This window comes from Chanodichthys erythropterus, chromosome 7 (assembly GCF_024489055.1).
Source record: "Chanodichthys erythropterus isolate Z2021 chromosome 7, ASM2448905v1, whole genome shotgun sequence".
Taxonomy (NCBI): Eukaryota; Metazoa; Chordata; class Actinopteri; order Cypriniformes; family Xenocyprididae; genus Chanodichthys; species Chanodichthys erythropterus.
In genome coordinates, this window is record NC_090227.1 from 8,704,737 (window position 1) to 8,722,476 (window position 17,740).

Here is a 17,740-nt window from a genome sequence, read left to right on the forward strand (position 1 = left end):
GAAGTTCGTAACCGATACAAACCACAAATCAAATGCCTTGTGATTTAAACTAGTTTAAAGCCAGATGAAACTGACATTCTCAACAACACTGATGTGGAAAACAGGAGAAACATTGAGCCACAACAACATAGCTAGAAGGCTTTTCAATGCACAAGTTGCCAACATTAACCATGATTTACTGTACAGAAACCATAGGATTGTGGCAAAAACGAGGGATATTCATATTGTATTTTATTACATTATTAATGTAAACATTAAATGTATTAAAGGAGTAATGGAACATAACTACAATATTTTTGTTATTAGGCTATAGCAATATTTGTGAATTTGTATTATACTAATTGTCTTTAGGCCATGGTAGTGAGGTGCAATGCATTGTTTTACTTGTGGTTAACATGATCTAAATAGTATGGAAGACTAAATTTTACCCTATAAAAATTAGGTTGTTACAATTTTTACAGATGTTACTGTTTTTGTTAATGAACAAATGTACACCTGCATCCAAACTCAAGCTACTGCTGTCACTCAACTCACTCAGCTTCTGTCAAATGTGCATTTTTAAAGAGACAATGTAACATTCATTTGTGAACTGTTCACCTCTTTGGCAAGTGTTTCACCGTGTCTACACCAGATGTGACAGTTATCACGTCGTATCGTGCCACAACAGCTAAAAGCTGTCTACACTGAATGCAACAAACCGATCGTTGCAAAGCACTTGGGCTACGTCAGAAATAGAACAGTGAATTTGTTTTGAATCCGTTTACTCTCGGGAATTTGTTGTCACATTGCGCCACATCCAGTGTAGACAACATCACTGATTATAATGGGTTCTATTGTCTTATGACGCATCACACCGATTGCATCCGGTGTAGACAGTTTATCATGTTCTGATAAAGCCAAAATTGACTGCCCGGTTTCTACACCTTTGACTCAGGAGGGGGAAAAAAAAAATGTTTGTTTGTTTATAGTTTAACACCATGCCAGCTACCACGGCTATATTCATGGCGAGAAAGTTTAAAGAACTTTTTTTTTTCTAATAAAGATTTGACATTTATCATAATTATCAATATTGACTGACGAGAAAAGTTTTATCGTAATAATTTTTTTGCCATATCACCCAGCCCTACTTATGAGAGGCTCATATGAGACTACTGAAGAACTTTTGTGGTATAAAATAAAAGCCTTTTGTCTAGTGTCGGGGGTTGGGGGGTAGGGATATTATGGGGCTCTTAACCTAGATACGTTTTTCTCAGGGCAAATGTCATTTTAAATATGGATGATCCTGCCACTAAACATGGATCCTTGCAGGACAGGGTGCTCAAACTCTGGGGTCAAGTTGATTCATTGGCTTGAAAACAAATGACATTGGTCAAATGCTCCTCTGGAAAACAGAAATGACTAGTAAACTGAGATTTAAGAAAACACTGGAAGCACACTATGAGGCTACAAAAGAGTTTTAAGATGATGGATTCATGAGAGTGGAAGTTAAGGCAATTAAATGGTCCTCTTTTTTTCATTTCCAGAAGTGGTGAGGAGTGAGACATGCATTTGGACAAATGCATACAGATAAGTATGCACAAACATTTCTTACAGAAAATTTAGTGGTAGTCCAATTCTGTGTTGAACCATTTTCAAGGTGCAAGATAGGCATGAAAAAGAAAATATATTCGTAAAACATTAATATTTCTTAATCATATGCATACAAAATATCCCAATCAAACGTAGTCCACACTGCAAAGGTAGGCATTTATAATAACCTACATAAAAATGCTCCTGTTGTCTTGCTTGTCTTGTCTGTTGTGTTGGAAATGGAGAGAGAAATGACTGCCAAAGTGTGCTATAGCATCCCACCCTTAAACTGTCAAATGACTTGCTGAAGGTATCATGTAATCACTGCAGTGAATTTAAAGGCAATATTTTACAACCAATAAGCCCAGACACACAGACGTAACAAACTTAACTTTCCCAAGGACTTAACCGTTTATTCTATTAAACAATCATATTGAAGAACAGAGTAACAGCCCACAGGAAACAATGACTTAATGATCATCAACAAAAAAAGTAAATCATTACAACATCCATCTTGTGTGGTTCATGATTCCCATTTTTGGCTTCCTGTATCATTTTATAATTCTATCTGCATGTATTAAAGCTAATGGTAGCTTTATCAACCCTCTACAATGCGGGTAAATCACTCACATAGCCTATGCGACCAAATTTCACACTAGGCGACTATAAAATATCTTTAATTAGCCAATGGCTATTAAAATGTCAGATTTCTTTCAGTTAGAGGCAAAAAATAAGTTTAGCACAGATATAATTTCATTGCCTGCTGAGCTTTACATACCGTCGCTTTCTCTCACATGCACACAACGTTAGAGAAAGTGTTTTTTTTTTTTACACATGCCATGTAGAGAATTGATGCGCTAGATATAAATGCAGGGCTTGACAATAAGGACTGCACGATGGCCAAGAGTCGATGGAAGTGTCACAAAGTTTATCATTTGCACGCTTTTAACCCTTGCCAATTTAAACATTCAAGTGCAAGAAGTGTGATAAGTTTTGTGTGAACATATTCAAAGCACAACACAGACAACCACGTCTCAGCATGCAAATACTGAATTGAGTTCTCTTTCACGTCTTCTTGCGCTTGAACAGACAATATCATACAAAATGATGTCAAAATGCCCTTCTTGGCAAGTATCCTAGTAACAGTCGAGAAAGACAACTCATGTGTAACAGTATATTGGATCCGTGTAGGGCTGGGCGATGTATCGAATGCTTTTGTCACGCGCATTCGTCAGTAAAGCCGGTTCCCTGATTACCGCTAAATCGCCACGCAATATCGCGTTCAGTATCGACGGCGATTCATATCGATATTCAACGCGATATTGCGTGGCTTGTCAGTGAACTACAGCTCTGTCTATTAAATGCCGCTCCATTTGAAAGCAGGTGATGGCGATTTAGCGGTAATCAGGGAACCGGCTTTACTGACGAAATGCACGTGACAAAAGCATTCGATATATCGCCCAGCCCTAGATCCGTGCATTATGTCTTGAAGTGACAGCAACAACAAAATCATTCACTGCTTGACTGTATAGATTTTGTAACTTTAATAACGATCCAAGTTAAATATTAATCTATATATAATTTATACAGTGAAGACTATGCAGTGTTATTTTATATTTGATTACTTTATTACATTTTTGTACCTAATCTATATCTAACTACTGTTAGAAGTATCTGAAAAACCTGAAAAGCCAACCCTATTCAATGCGAGTAAATCACTCACGTATGAGACCAAATTTCATGTTAGGTGATGAAAAATGTCTTTAATTAGCCAATGGCTAGTAAATTGTACGATTTGAAGAGTTAACAGAACTGTCAATGTCCCGATTGGGCCAGGGCTGCATCGTCATGAATCTACCTAATCTGTATCCAACTACTGTTAGATCTAACTGAAAAAAAAAAACTAAACAATGTTTATTTATCTTTGTTCTACTCGTCTTCTTATTTGTTTTATTACAGACTGTATATTTGTCTTTAATAGTGTTTGACATTTTATATTTATGTATTTTCATTATGTAGATTTTCTTTTTTAATTTGCATTGTTCATGTAAATGGAATGTAAAAAGTCTGGTGAGTAAAAATAAAATAAAAAATAAAAAATAACCAATAGTGACTCGAGCTTCAGTGTGTCCATAGTGGGTTGAAAGCACTGTTTATTTCAATTGTATCTTTGTTCTATTGTGTTTATTGCTATCTGTCTATTGTGCCCATTGCTTGTAGTTTGATGTTATTTACTTAGACTATTTTCTTGTCTTAAATAATGTTTGAAATTTATATTTTATATATTATATTATGTATGTTGAATTCTCTCATTTGCATTGTTCTTGCACTCCATGTAAAAAGTCTGGCGAGTAAAATAGAAAATTTACTAGCAAATGGTGACTCGAGCTGCAGTGTGTCTGTAGAGAGTTGTTCATTATTTAAAAAGAAGGGAAAACTGTCTGAACAAGCTGTTACTATTCAAAAACACTAATTATATCTAAATACAGAGTGGTCTTAAAAATGCCTGTTCCAACAATTTTGCTTGCTTGACACTACCACTGGGAAGAGAAACAAATGGCTTTAGTTACTTTACCCCTGTTATAACTGACACAAGATCAGCTCAAGTAAACTAAAACTGGTCCTGAAGCCTGCTAAGAGACTGTATAAAGAAGCAAGAGCAACCCTGCCATATCCTAGATACTGTACTGTCCTTCAAAGTGCCCAAAATGTAGTAGTACATTAACTTTTCATATAGACTTTTCATTTATCCATTAGGAATTGAATGGATTGTGAATAATGGTCTCTGATTTGATTAGAGGGTTTGAAAAGAGTAAAAAAAGGAAATTTGTTGCAGAGGTGGAGCATGTCATCATATTCTACTGAAAGATTAAATATTTTTTTGAATAAGCTCTGATGAATCATTTAGTTTCCTTACACAAAACCAGGAACTGTGTAAAGGAAATATGACCATGACCAAATTGACCATGTTTTCTTTAACTGGGTGCTCATTTGTCAATTACCAAAGAAAAAAAAAAAATTAAATTACAATATATTAAAAATGGTAATTACGTAGACTACGCTGCTTTCTTTAGTCAGTGGGAAGACCATTAACACACTCAGGCAGAGCCACCCTTTCCTCACAGCAAGCTTGTTTATCTTCATACTGAACCACTATATTTTATCCACAACACAAAAAATCTAAAATGCTACACACCTAAAACACTAAAAACAAAAAATCTGAATAATGTAAAAAACAGCTTCCCCTTCCCCTGCCATATATTCTGGATGACAAGAAATTTAACTGCCAAACCAAGATTGCCAACTGCCTTTTTAACCCCAATCTTCATCACACCTGTCCCACACTGGACTCATCTTGTCAGCATGAAGGTAACGGCAAGCACTATGCGAAACTTACCAGCCGTGTGCAAATGCCCCAACCAGCAGCCTAGGGCGACAAGAAGGTGGACAATAATGGGGGAAGGAAGGAGGGGGGAAAGAGTGAAAAAAAAAAAAGTTGATTTTAGTCAAATGTGTTATTCCATTAAATGATGACAACGTAAAATCAGAGATGTTGAGTTAAATTACAACTGCAGACTAACATGGCAGCCATTTTGTTCAACAATATAATCAAAACTGATGTCAAATGTAATTCTTTGATATGCAAGACATTTTAGAAACACTAAAACCGACTGTAATATCAAAAGTAAAGGATAATGAGAAATACTGAATTAATATACTTTATAGCTATATGATTTTGGATGTGATTATAAAATGAGGTTCAGCTACACTGACAGGGAAATAACACATTTTAACTTAATAAACTAAACTTGTTTCATATAATTGTAATATTCATGCAATTGTGTTTTTCCAGCTCACTCATTTAAAATATAATTATGTTCAATATTTAGACATTGCACAAACATCCCACATATTAAGTATGCCGCTTTTCTATACATGTGAGTAGAATAGAGATTTCTGTTGTTTACATTCAAGTCTGCGTCATTATAAACCGAGTATTTATATCCATATCATTAATATTTTACAAGTTAACATATGCATATTCAATACACACACATAAAGACGAAATTAACGTCCGAAAGGCGATCGTGACGCATAAAAACGTTGTCTAGGTCGTCAGCTCGCGAGGGTTTTAATGACGGCAGTTAACAGTTAAAATACTGTTTAACGTGAAGATATAAGTAATATTTATGTTCAAACGAGTCGAAAGGCCTTCCTTCTCACAACGACACCACCATTAAAGCTATTTCAGAAAGCTAAGCAACGTCCACGACATTCACACTACGAGACGTCAAATATACAACCCAAAACACAAACATTTACAGAACCGCACAAGAAAATGACTAATTTCGATCCTAACACCAAACAATTAACGAACAGCCCACAACATGTCAAAAATACCCTGTGTGCAGTGTGCATACTACTAAGACTTCTACTTCCCTAAAGAGAAGGTGAACTGTTCTCGATGATTAGGAGTTGAATTCCTTCATATGACCATAAAACAAAACAAACCCATCGCTAGATCCAATCAAGCGCAGTTTGTCGTGTGTGAATTGTGCTGCTGTGTGTATCTGGACTGTTGACATGAAAATACGACATGATTATGAAGGCCGTTCTCAACACAGGCCTGAGTCGATCCTTTTGTTTATTTTGCCCAGTCCATGAAACAAACTCCAGCCAACCGAGACCCGCTTACTGTCCTTACACGACCAAACCACACAAAACGTCCCCTCAAAAAAACATTCATGAGTTCAGTTAGTTATAAATAAACAAAATAGAGCATGATAAGTTGATTTTCGCACTCCAAGGCCTTTACACACCGGTCTCGCGTTTTGTGGCCCTGCATATGCGCTTTTGCCAATTCAAAACATCTGCGGCGGTTCTATAAAAAAGCATAAACATTCAAAACTACGTTGCCACGGTTGTTGTAAGGCACCACACAGGACAACATACGATAGGGAGAGAATTAAAGTGAAGTTCACGCAGTCCAGGTGATAATCACGGTCAGCTAATGCTAGCCATCACGCTAGCCATGCTAAGTTAAATAAAACACTCAAAACCATCAGAGTCCGTAGCCACTCATAAATTAACAACATTTCAAGACTGTCAAACATCTTAAAATAGTTTCAAGTGTTGGATAAGAATAATGGCACAGTTTTGTTTTAAGTGCTATCTGTTAGCACTGCTAACCGATGCTAATCTGCTGAAGGGACGAAGCGTGACAAGCGATTATCAACAAATAACCGGCATTAATTACAATAGCAAAGACTAAACACAGTATAATGTGAACATTCAATACAATAACACTAAAAATGTGAAGATTTTACCGTTGTTGACAGTATTTGGCCTACATATGGCAAAGCTAAAGAGCAAAGCCGGTCTCCTGTCGACGTGTATGCGGGCAAGATCAGGTCAAAGTGACTGAAGACGTAAACAAACTACCAGCACCAGCAAACTACACTAATCAACATTTCACCTGAACACGACTGGATACAACAGACAAATCAACACTTGTGATGCATGAAAACTTCCCCTATTTCAATCAGACGTTTTGTGACATTACCAACAAATAAAGGAGAAATAGAGAGAAACTTGTATTCATTTGTCGTTGCCTTCTAGTTTGTGGACCAGTATATTATTATTTAATTAAACAGATCTCTAAATTGGCCCATCCCTTAAAAACTAACAAAAACACCAGAAAAAGAGTCATCCTATACGTTACATTGTAAGATGCTGGTCTCATCTTTATGGTTATTAATGTCCTGTATATTTCTTTCAAAGGGGATGTAAACGAGTCTCAATTCGCTCACGATATCTCTCCAACGTTATTAAAAAGACTCGAGTGGTTTATTGTCTCTACAATCGTATCAATGCCAAAATGTGAATACATAACACTAATACAAAAACAGAAACAAACAAGGGAAACAGGAAAAGGGCTCGAGGGATGACAACTGGAAACCATTTTTTTTCTTTCGTCTGGCTTTTCTCACTCATATTACACGGCTGCTGATTCACACGAAGGGCTCCGATGCGCATAGGACGTAAGACGATCCCCCGGACATTGAAGTTAAATATATACGTGTATATTTTTGGTGTTATTGTAATTACCTATTTGTTCCAGTGTTGTAGTAGCTGTTAGACACAGTGCAGCAGCAGCTTTACCTTCATCAGCTGAGCGACCTGCGAACTGCCGCATCACGTCCGCTCCCACAAGCGCTCCCTGCTTCCGCTACGCACTACTTCTAACACCAAAGAACAACGATTACGATAACAACTGGCGCGCGAAAGCATTATCAACCACCGTGACTGCGAGAATAACGTCCTTTGGAGTTATTGCGAACGGGTTGTGTCACCATTACCTCCGCGCTTTATGAGTGTATGCGTCAGTAACGTACGTCAAGATTTCATAATATCAATCCGCCAGGTCGTGACCCCCCCACCACCACCATCTTAAAAACCGTTCACCCTTACATCATTTTATGTTAACTATTTTTTTTAAATGATTTTAGACTGTTTACGTTTGTATTTCTGTCAAGACATATGTGAATATGTACATAAAAACGATTTCTGTAGAAAAAAATATTGTTTTTTTGTATACCGGTTGCCATAGTAACAATTAAGCGTCCAAATATGGCATCTCTGCTGGATGAAAATCTGCTTGAAACCGCTGGACAAGGTCCACCTCCCTCTAAAGATTTCTACCAATTTATTATCACACAAAAGGAGGTATTTAGCAGTACACAGAATGATTATTAAACTGAGTATACGAAGCAATAAATATTTAAATGTGGTGGTAAATTTTTGCTTTACATCAATTGCAAAAACAGCATATTGTCATGTCTGATAAGCAAAATTGATTAAGATGTTAAAGTCTACATGACACAGAAGTTGCAATTGTCTTTTCTTGCCTATGACATAAATCTGAGTGAAATGGCTTCTCAAACAAGAAAAAATGTAGGGCGGGACTTGATTTCTTTATACAGGGAATGGATTGGATGGTTGGATGGTTTGTGATCTCAAGTGAGTGACAGGTTGTCCCGCCCTCACGCCAGTAAACGCATCATCAGAGAAGAGATTATGTGTGTTACTGTGATTAAAGATTACAAGGGCACATGTGTTTTAAAAATAATAATATGCACGGATAAATCATTTATGATAATTACTACATTATTCCATAAAAATAAGAATGTCAATTCTGATTTCATGGTGACTTTAACTTGTCAGCATCAGTAATACTAACATAACAAAAATATAACATAAGTGTTTATTCATTTTGCTTTATTCCCAAACATATAGCTTGCATTTTAGTGGGTCATATTAAGCATAATGTTTTCTAACTCTTTATTACCAACAGGTTATATGGAGGTGGTGGAAGATTTCAGTCCGGACAGAATTCAGAGGTACACCACCGGGAGAGATAAAAATGCTCCACCATGACTTTTTGAATGATTCAAAGTTGCAGGGTAACAGTCCAGTCTGAGTTATTCTCCAGCTTTACATTTAAATATGTGATTGGACTTGTAATCATAATTTGTATGTGAATTATATTCCTGATTTTAGAGCAGCTAGCTGTGGTGTTTGGCACCAGGATTCTGGAGTACACTTTGGCTCTGTGTCAAGGGCATTTTGACTACCTGGAACGTTTACCAGATCGGCTGCTCCTTAAAATCCTTTCCTACATGTCCATCCAGGACATTGGCCATCTCAGCCAAACCTCAAAAAGGTTTAAGAAGGTTAGAACATTACTCTGTCTCTTCTCCATTTTGTTTTTGTTTGTTTTTTTAGCTAAATGAAGGTTGCATATCAATCAGATTATAGTTATGTAACTGATCCTTCAAAAACCTTGTAAAAATTAAGCGATTTATCTATATTTTTTGACCTGCTTTATGATCATTGCAAAGGAAACAGAAATTATATGTTTTTATGTCCAGATATGCAACTCGGAGGAGATCTGGAAGCAGACTGTGCTGGGTCATTGCAATATGATAACCCAAGACATGGAGATGCTGGCGAAAGCCATGGGTTGGAAGAACATCTTCTTCAAGTTTTATTACAAAACAGAACATGAGGAAGAAGATAAAGCCAATACTGCATCTCCATGAACTATTAAATACAACTCTCAATCAACAGGACAATCAAAATGATCTCAAAGTGTTTATTAATTTGCTACTTCTGTCTTTTCATGCTTGCAGTTATTGATTAAAGACAAGTTTATGAAACATTCAAATTCAATCCTATACTACTGTGCTGTGAGTGCCAAAGTATTTAGGCTTTTTTTTTTGTTATTATACAAAATGTTACAAATAAATGTTATGTTACAAATAATTCATAATTATTCATTATTCATAGTTGACGTAATTCGAATATTTTGGATGTTTACTAAGTCTTTTTGTTTTGAATATGATCAACTCATTCACCCAGTACCAGTCTAACATAACATCTGACCTCTAGCTGTGACTGTTTGGCTCTTTTCATTAACTGCAATGTGGAAAGTGACCAGCAGATGGCGCACGTTAATAAAGTGAGTGAATATGCAAAACCAATGCAACACTTTCATTGTATGGTCAAAATAAAGTAGGCCTTATTAAACATAAAATCACCCAGTATGTGATCAACTCCTTGCTTTACTTCCTTATTTTAAGTGTAAGTGGTTTTGAAATGGGAAGTCAGAGTATTTTACATGATCTATTTAAGGAATACATATCTAATTTAAATCTTAAAAATATACAACATTCACAGGCAATCAGTTTCTGTATAGACACATAGAGTTAAATGAAAATACAATTCACTGAACTCACATTGAACCCGGGACATGATGTCACACCATATGCGGTAAGTTGTCACAACAGAAGCTGGTGATTATTGACATTGATTTGAGAAGAATTTTATATTTTTATTTTTAATTTTATTTCACTTACTTAGTAAAAAAAAGAAGAAGACTCCCATAGAATATTTTTATTTAAAAATATATCATATAGGGTATTTAATGGCACAGTGCAACTATTTTCAGCACAGTGTAACTTATGAAATAAAATGTTAGGAATTTTCAGCTTTCTGCATGTTGTATCATTCGGCCAGTAGGTGGCGACAATTGACCGTCTTAGTGAGTGATTCTTTAAACAATTCTCTTCAACCGCATTTATTTTTTCAAAACCACTCGGAGACGCAGCAGTTGATGTAAGTTACTTAATAATAAAGTCTTGTTTATCGAACTGTTGTATAAAAGTAATCATATCCACAGTCTTGCTGTATACTGAATATTAGCTGTGCTGTGGTTATACTGCGGCAGCCGTGTGATATTGCTTAGCCTGACTATAAAATTGCAATATATGCAACGCAATATGTCCAGACTTGCCATTTGCCTTTTCAGTTCAAATCTCCATTATAGACTGTCTGAATGTCAGGATGAATTTGTGTGTGTGTGTGTGAGATCACTTGTTTACCCAGTAGTTATGTATACTTAGTTAGTTATAGTATATAGACTATATGAAAGTATAGTATAGTATAGGACTACTGGAATTTTATTTTGAGGGACACAAAACATTATATTAATCTAAGACCGATTCAGACTGTTCTGAGAGTTTGAAATTAGCATACAAAACTACTGAACACTCATTTAGAAACTAGAGTCAAAACTAGTTAATGTCATCAACCTCTTGTTTTGCTGCTTGTCTTTTTTAAACCATCATCACTTTTTGTAACACTTTATTTTACAGTGTACTTGTTACCACATGTACTTACTGTAGAAATAACAGTAAATTATGCATAATTGCAACTAATCCTAAACTAAACCCTATTCCTAATCCTATATTAAAGGATTAGATCACTTTAAAATGAAAATTACCCTAAGATTTACTCACCCTCAAGCCATCCTAGGTGTATATGACTTCTTTCTGATGAACACAGTCGGAGTTTCATTAATAAGTATCCTGACGCATCCAAGCTTTATAATGGCAGTGAACAGGGCCAACGAGTTTGAAGCCCAAGAAGGTGCATCCATCATAAACATATTTTATTTTATTTTACTTTCTAACTGGAAAATATGGATATTTTTCTTACACAAACACATTGCTTCACTTCAGAAGTCCTTTATTAACCCCCCAGAGCTGTGTGAATCATGTTTTGATGGATGGATGCACGTTCTTGAGCTTCAAACTCTTTGGCCCCGTTTACTGCCATTAAAAAGCTTGGACGCGTCAGGATATTTATTAATATAACTACGACTGTATTCGTCTGAAAGAAGAAAGTCATATACACCTAGGATGGCTTGAGGAATGAGGATGAATAAATCTTGGGGTAATTTTCATTTTAAAGTAAACTAATCCTTTAAGTACATGTTGTTATTTAATATTGTTCAGTATTTAATTACACTGCAACAGGGATGCACAGACATTTTGGGGGGCAGGGGCTCAAGTGGAAAAAGGGCACTTTTCATAATTATTTATTTAAAAAATAATGAACCCTTAAATATATTAAGACAACTTTGACTTCCGTTACACTCACTGAATTGTTTTATACTCCACAGATTTCTACAAAATAATTAGTTCACACACAGAACATGGTCTTCTTTAGTATTCACTAGGTTTATCACAAGAGAAGTCAACAGCAACTATTTTCAAGTAGCTATATATATTTAGAATAAATGACTCGATCAAGGAGAGAGTCATAGTTTCACTAATAATTTGTTTATTTTGCACATCAATAAATCGTTTTAATTTTTTTGGTGTTATTGGAATACTTCTTTCATGAAGTGGACAATTTTAAGATTTTACAATTTTATGGTCCATTTTTGCTGTCATGTCTTTTACTCTAATGGAAAGAAAACTTAACCCTAACCCTACACATTTAGATGGAGTTTGTTTTAAGCCTACTACCCTCCGTCTGTTTGCATCTGTAGATTTCTTCTAAATTAACCAAAATAAACTAATCTGCATATTTAAACACATCAAGATATTTTTTTTCCTGAACTGTTAATACATTATATAACAAATGCCTGCAGAGGACGCCAAAAGCCTGCTGATTTTTGTTGTTAGACAGCACAGCACGATCAAAGCTAACCATGATTAAAAATATATTATTAGTTAAATAATAATATTCGCCCACTTCTTTGTGATAGAAATGCTACAGCCACTGTAATTTCTTCAGCAAAAATATGTGGATATCAAACATGCAAAGACAGAGCGAGGGTTTAAACTTTTATTGATGTATTACCCTGTGTAAGCGTAGATTTAAGAATAGCATTATGTAATGCTGTATTATGATTTTTAAATAGTTTTAATAAACAATGCATCCTTAGAAAACTGTCTAATAATGTGGTTCATCATGGATGCTCCTCTTCTGATATTGACAGCCCAACCGATATCTTTACCATGGTTCAAAACACAATGCATAGCACAATAAAATAATTGAAATTATAATATGATTTCATTAGTATCAAATCAGGCAGATGTGTTGATTGTGGTCAAACTATTAATGCAGCATTAAATATATAAATAACCCTTAAATAGCCAAAACTCTCAGGTTTGTGAACATAGGCTAGCCTACCTGAAAGAAATGCACGGGATGGATCCATATAGGGCTTTTTACTTTTTCGCTTCTCATCGCCAGACAGCAGTTGCATTTTCGCGGGAATAATTGTCACACGTTTTCAGCCAGCAGCAAACGCGAGGTGAGGTGGGGCGGGGCATGAATGCTGCGTCGCGGAGTGAGGGCATCTGAACTCGACAAAGCCGACCTGATATAGTATTTTTTTTATTTGTTTTATTCAGTAAATATATTAGTTTGACAAGGAAGCTGTGCGCAAACAGGAATATATATTCATTTATTTAAAAAAAAAAAGCACCCCAGAAAAAAGCTCTCGAAGAAGAAAAAGGGCAGGGGCTCAAGCCCCTTTTTTGTCTATGTGTGCACGTGCCTGCACTGCAACAAGGACACCTTAAAAAAAAAGTTTAACGTCACTTTCTTTGTGTATATTTAACCCTCTGGTGCGGTGAAAAATTACATTTTTTATTTCAATGAAATGAATATAGGCTATATTTTAGTGTGATAATGTTTTTTTATATTTAATATTTTGTATTTTTACTGGATTTACGGTACTTAATTATATTTATAGAATAGCTATGATCCATTTGTTACCTCTTAATCACTTTTTGAGCATAGACCTGAAAATGACATTTCTAAACTAAACTGTTGTAAATCTTGAATGCTTTGGAGCACAGACTTAAGTTTGGTATGTTTTTAAAGACTCTTGGCAGATTATTGCAGAAGTAAAACAGTTAAAACTAAAAAAAAGTTATAGAAGTTTAAGTTTATTATTATGAAAAATGCATAAAAATACTATTTTTAAATTTGTGAAACTGTGAGAAAATCAAAGCCATAAATCTAAACAAGTTGTGTTCCAAATTTACGGTTGATATCTCAAAAAATAAGCTTTCAATAAGATTTTGTTTGGGGCAGTACCAAACATTTCCACTAGATGAAATTCACTTCCCATTAGTTTCAAATGCGGTCATTTTTGACCGCCAACAGTACAAGTTTGACTGATTTTTTCAGGACCATTCAACCTTATCGAATCATGTCCATGATTTTTTTGTTCACATAGCAAGTGCCAAAACCTTTTGTTCGTACCATTCCAATAAACTAAACATTCCAAAAAAAAAAAAAAAAAAGTAACGTAAATTATTTCGCTCAAAAAATAACAAACAGCACCAGAGGGTGTAAAAAAGTCATTAGTGAATAATAGAGTTTAAGATGATGAAAGGATGAGCCAATGTGATCTTTAGCAAGTCTTTATTATTTTTCCAAAAGGTAACAAAGTATGAGGAAAATTGTATTTCACTGCTTTTGCGTTCTCTTACAAAACTTTTGTTTCCCCCAAGAAACCTTGTGCTGCTTGCTCACAAAAGTTATGTGATGGAAATAAAATGAGATGTTTTTCATCCCACCTCAGGTTACACATGTAACCATGGTTCCCTGAGAAGGGGAACAAGACACTGCATCCTCTATAGGACACATGACTGGTGTCTGAAGCACATGTGGAAAAACAACTTGACATTGGCCGGCAACAGCCTATGACGTACTATGTGAGTATAAAAGGGCACCTGTAGAACACGTCATCAGCTTCCTTGTCTGAAGGAGATGCGCACAGGAATACCTGAAGCATGACAAGGGGACGCAGTGTCTCGTTCCCCTTCTCAGGGAACCATGGTTACGTGTGTAACCTGAGATGTTCCCTTTCGAATGGGAACTCGCACTGCGTCCCCTTGAGGACACTTTGGGGAATGAGTGCCCACTCTGCCATGCTGAAGGGATGAGTTAAGTAACATTAAGTCAAAAACATCAAGTCAAAGACTCTAAAACTCAATCCTGGAGGGCCACTGTCCTACAGAGTTTAGCTCCAACCCCAATTAAACACACCTGAACCAGCTAATCAAGGTCTAATTAGGCATACTAAAAACTTCCAGTCAGGTGTATTGAGGCAAGTTGGAGCTAAACTCTGAAGAACAGTGGCCCTTCAGGACCTAGTTTGGAGACCCCTGCTTTAAGGAGTCCCCATCTCTGAGGTACACACCAGCAGCTGTCATGACCAATTCCCTATGGCCAAAGCCCGAGCTGCATGCCTTTCCAGAGAAGACACGGCATGCACCCTTCCTCCCTTCCCTGCAGGACTGAATCAAAAAGAACTCAGCTCACAGGCATAGCTCTAGGGCTTGGAATTCCTGAGAACACCTTTAAGGGAATGTCAAAACTAAATGGAGTTCTGAGAGCCTCCTAAAGCATTACGGGGGAAAGCCACTCTTTACTACTACTGCATAACAGATTATAAGAAGTTGGAATGTGAGAAACGATACTACCCATCTTTCATATAACCAATATACAATTCATTGTACTGAGAGGATCACAGCTGTAGAAGTAGGACGCATGCAGCAAACTAGCCCACCTTCTTAATTTTCAACTTACAGATCTAAGGGCAATACAGAGGAAAGCTACTCTGTACTAGGGCTGGGCGATATATCACATGAGATTGTCACGCGCATTTTATCAGTAAAGTCGGTTCCCTGATTACCGCTAAATCGCCATCACCTGCTTTCAAATGGAGCTGCATTTAATAGACAGAGCCGTAGATCTCTGACAAGCTATGCAATATCGCGTTCATTATCGCAGATGAATCACCTTCGATAATGAACGCTATATTGCGTGGCTTTTCAGTGAACTACGGCTCTGTCTATTAAATGCCGCTCCATTTGAAAGCAGGTGATGGCAATTTAGCGGTAATCAGGGAACCGGCTTTACTGACAAAATATGTGTAACAATTGCATGCGATATATCGCCCAGCCCTACTCTGTACTATTGCATAATAGATTATAAGAAGTGGGAATGCAAGAAGCGGTACAGCCCATCTTCCATATATACATTATATACTAACATAAACATAAGTGCCATAGCCCAGATAAGCTAGTCCCAACTAGAGGGGGCTAACAGCTTAGTTCTAGGAGGCAAAAGGCTGAACATGCAATCCCTATAATAAAATTCCCTTTCCCCTCTTTCTTCTTTTTTTTAAACAAACTCTTGAACCCCAAACCCCATTACTGAAGGGGAGGGGAAACAATAGAGAGGACAAGAAAGGGGAAATAAAATAAAATTGTAAGACATGGAACCTCAGGGTTTTGATTTGCCTTTCTTAGCTTCGATGACTTCCCTGAGGTCCTTTTCCTGACTTGAGCGAGACCACTGCATAGAACCCTGGCTCCTCGGAGGTGGGGCTCTCGCAGCTACTTTCACCTTCTAAACCTGGGGCCAGTGATGGGTTCAGGTGGTGGGACAAAAGGATGCCATCTGCGGCGTGGGATGTAGCGCTCAAATGCCGCTGACTTAACCTTTGCCTCCTTTAACTTACAGACCACTGTCTCAACGGCGGTGCCGAAAAGTCCAGCAGGCAAAACCAGGGCAACAAGGAGAAAGGACCTGTCCTTCTCCATTAGCCCCGACAGGTTAAGCCACAAGTGCCTCTCTGTGGCGACCAGTGCAGCAAGTCGCACAGAGGGCAAGATCAGAAGAGCAGGAGCCACACCCCCTGCCGCATCGGCGTCCAACAGCAGGTCTGCCAGGTATGCCTGCAGTACTGCTATGGTATGGAGGGTACCGCCGAGGAGGCGGGTTGAGATGTAGCCTTGACTCCTGTCACATTTGGCTCCTCGGGAACTACACTGTGTAACATGCTCTCCACCGGATAGGAAGACATCGGAGACCAGGCTTCCAGATTCGGATCAAGAGCGACGGAATTGGCGATTGAGGATTGAGAAAGGGCAAGAGCCTTCCCAAGCTCGTCAGCCAGATCCAACTGCAAACCCCATGAGTGTAGATGGCGCTCTGCCTCGGCAGCAGCAGGTCCAGCACTGAGGGGCGCAGACGCTTGGCTCCTGTCCCCCTTAAACAAAGCCAAAAGGGAATGCAGCTATTTAGTGTGAATGAATCACAGTGAGCACAGCCCCTTGAGAGTCGACTGTGTATGCTGCGCTCCAAGACACATCACACACAGCTCATGAGGATCGCTGAGTGTGATGAATCTTTGCACGGTGGAGTACATTTTTTAAATTTGTGCTTACTCATGCTTTACACACAAATTTTTCTTTTTGTTCGGCCCCTGAAGACAAGAAAGCTGATGACGTGTTCTACAGGTGCCCTTTTATACTCGCAGTCACACCAGTAGTACATTACAGGCTGTCGCCGGCTAAATGTCAAGTTCATTGTCGTGTTTCCATATGCGCTTCAGACACCGGTCATGTCTGAAAGTGTCCTCTAGAGGATGCAGTGCGAGTTCCCATTAGAAAGGGAACTACATTTCAGTGCTTTTGTGAGCAATTGCGAAGTGTCTCTGTGTAGTTTAGAACACACAACAAAGATGATCAGGTTCAAAAGTCTTTAATGAATAATCCACACAAAGAAACTCAGAAGGCAGGCAATGTAACAACCGCTATACATATATACGTAGACAAGTCAGGACAACTTACTAAAGAAACAAGGGATCTTATATACTGAAAGCAAACAAAGAGAACTAATGAGGAAATGGCTAAAACGAATGACTAATCAAATGAGTAACCATAGTAACAAATTACAAAACTCAGGCAGGAAGAAAACAGCAATGAAAGCTAATTCAAAACAGAACATAACT

General features: G+C 37.3%; 2 protein-coding genes across 8 annotated transcripts in view; one reads left to right on the plus strand and one right to left on the minus strand.

The window, feature by feature from the left end:
• The window catches only part of trip12 (thyroid hormone receptor interactor 12), a 61,128-nt gene extending 53,243 nt beyond the window's left edge, over window positions 1-7,885 (minus strand). For 2 of the 7 annotated variants that reach the window (XM_067389754.1, XM_067389750.1), the window contains exons 1-2: window positions 7,678-7,885; window positions 4,967-4,996 (exon numbers count right to left, since the gene is read on the minus strand). The gene's annotated coding sequence lies outside the window, so the exon portion shown is untranslated. Of the gene's footprint in view, window positions 1-4,966; window positions 4,997-6,896; window positions 7,094-7,677 lie in introns of those variants that run through there. The other 5 variants (XM_067389756.1, XM_067389755.1, XM_067389751.1 and 2 more) reach the window with 4 other exon arrangements.
• A 314-nt stretch (window positions 7,886-8,199) lies between these two features.
• Window positions 8,200-10,163, plus strand: fbxo36a (F-box protein 36a). Its single transcript, XM_067390751.1, has 4 exons — window positions 8,200-8,295; window positions 8,924-9,032; window positions 9,130-9,302; window positions 9,501-10,163. Exons 1-4 carry the CDS (start codon window positions 8,200-8,202, stop codon window positions 9,669-9,671), a joined length of 549 nt encoding a protein of 182 aa, XP_067246852.1. The 3' UTR covers window positions 9,672-10,163.
• The last annotated feature ends 7,577 nt before the right edge of the window (window positions 10,164-17,740 follow it).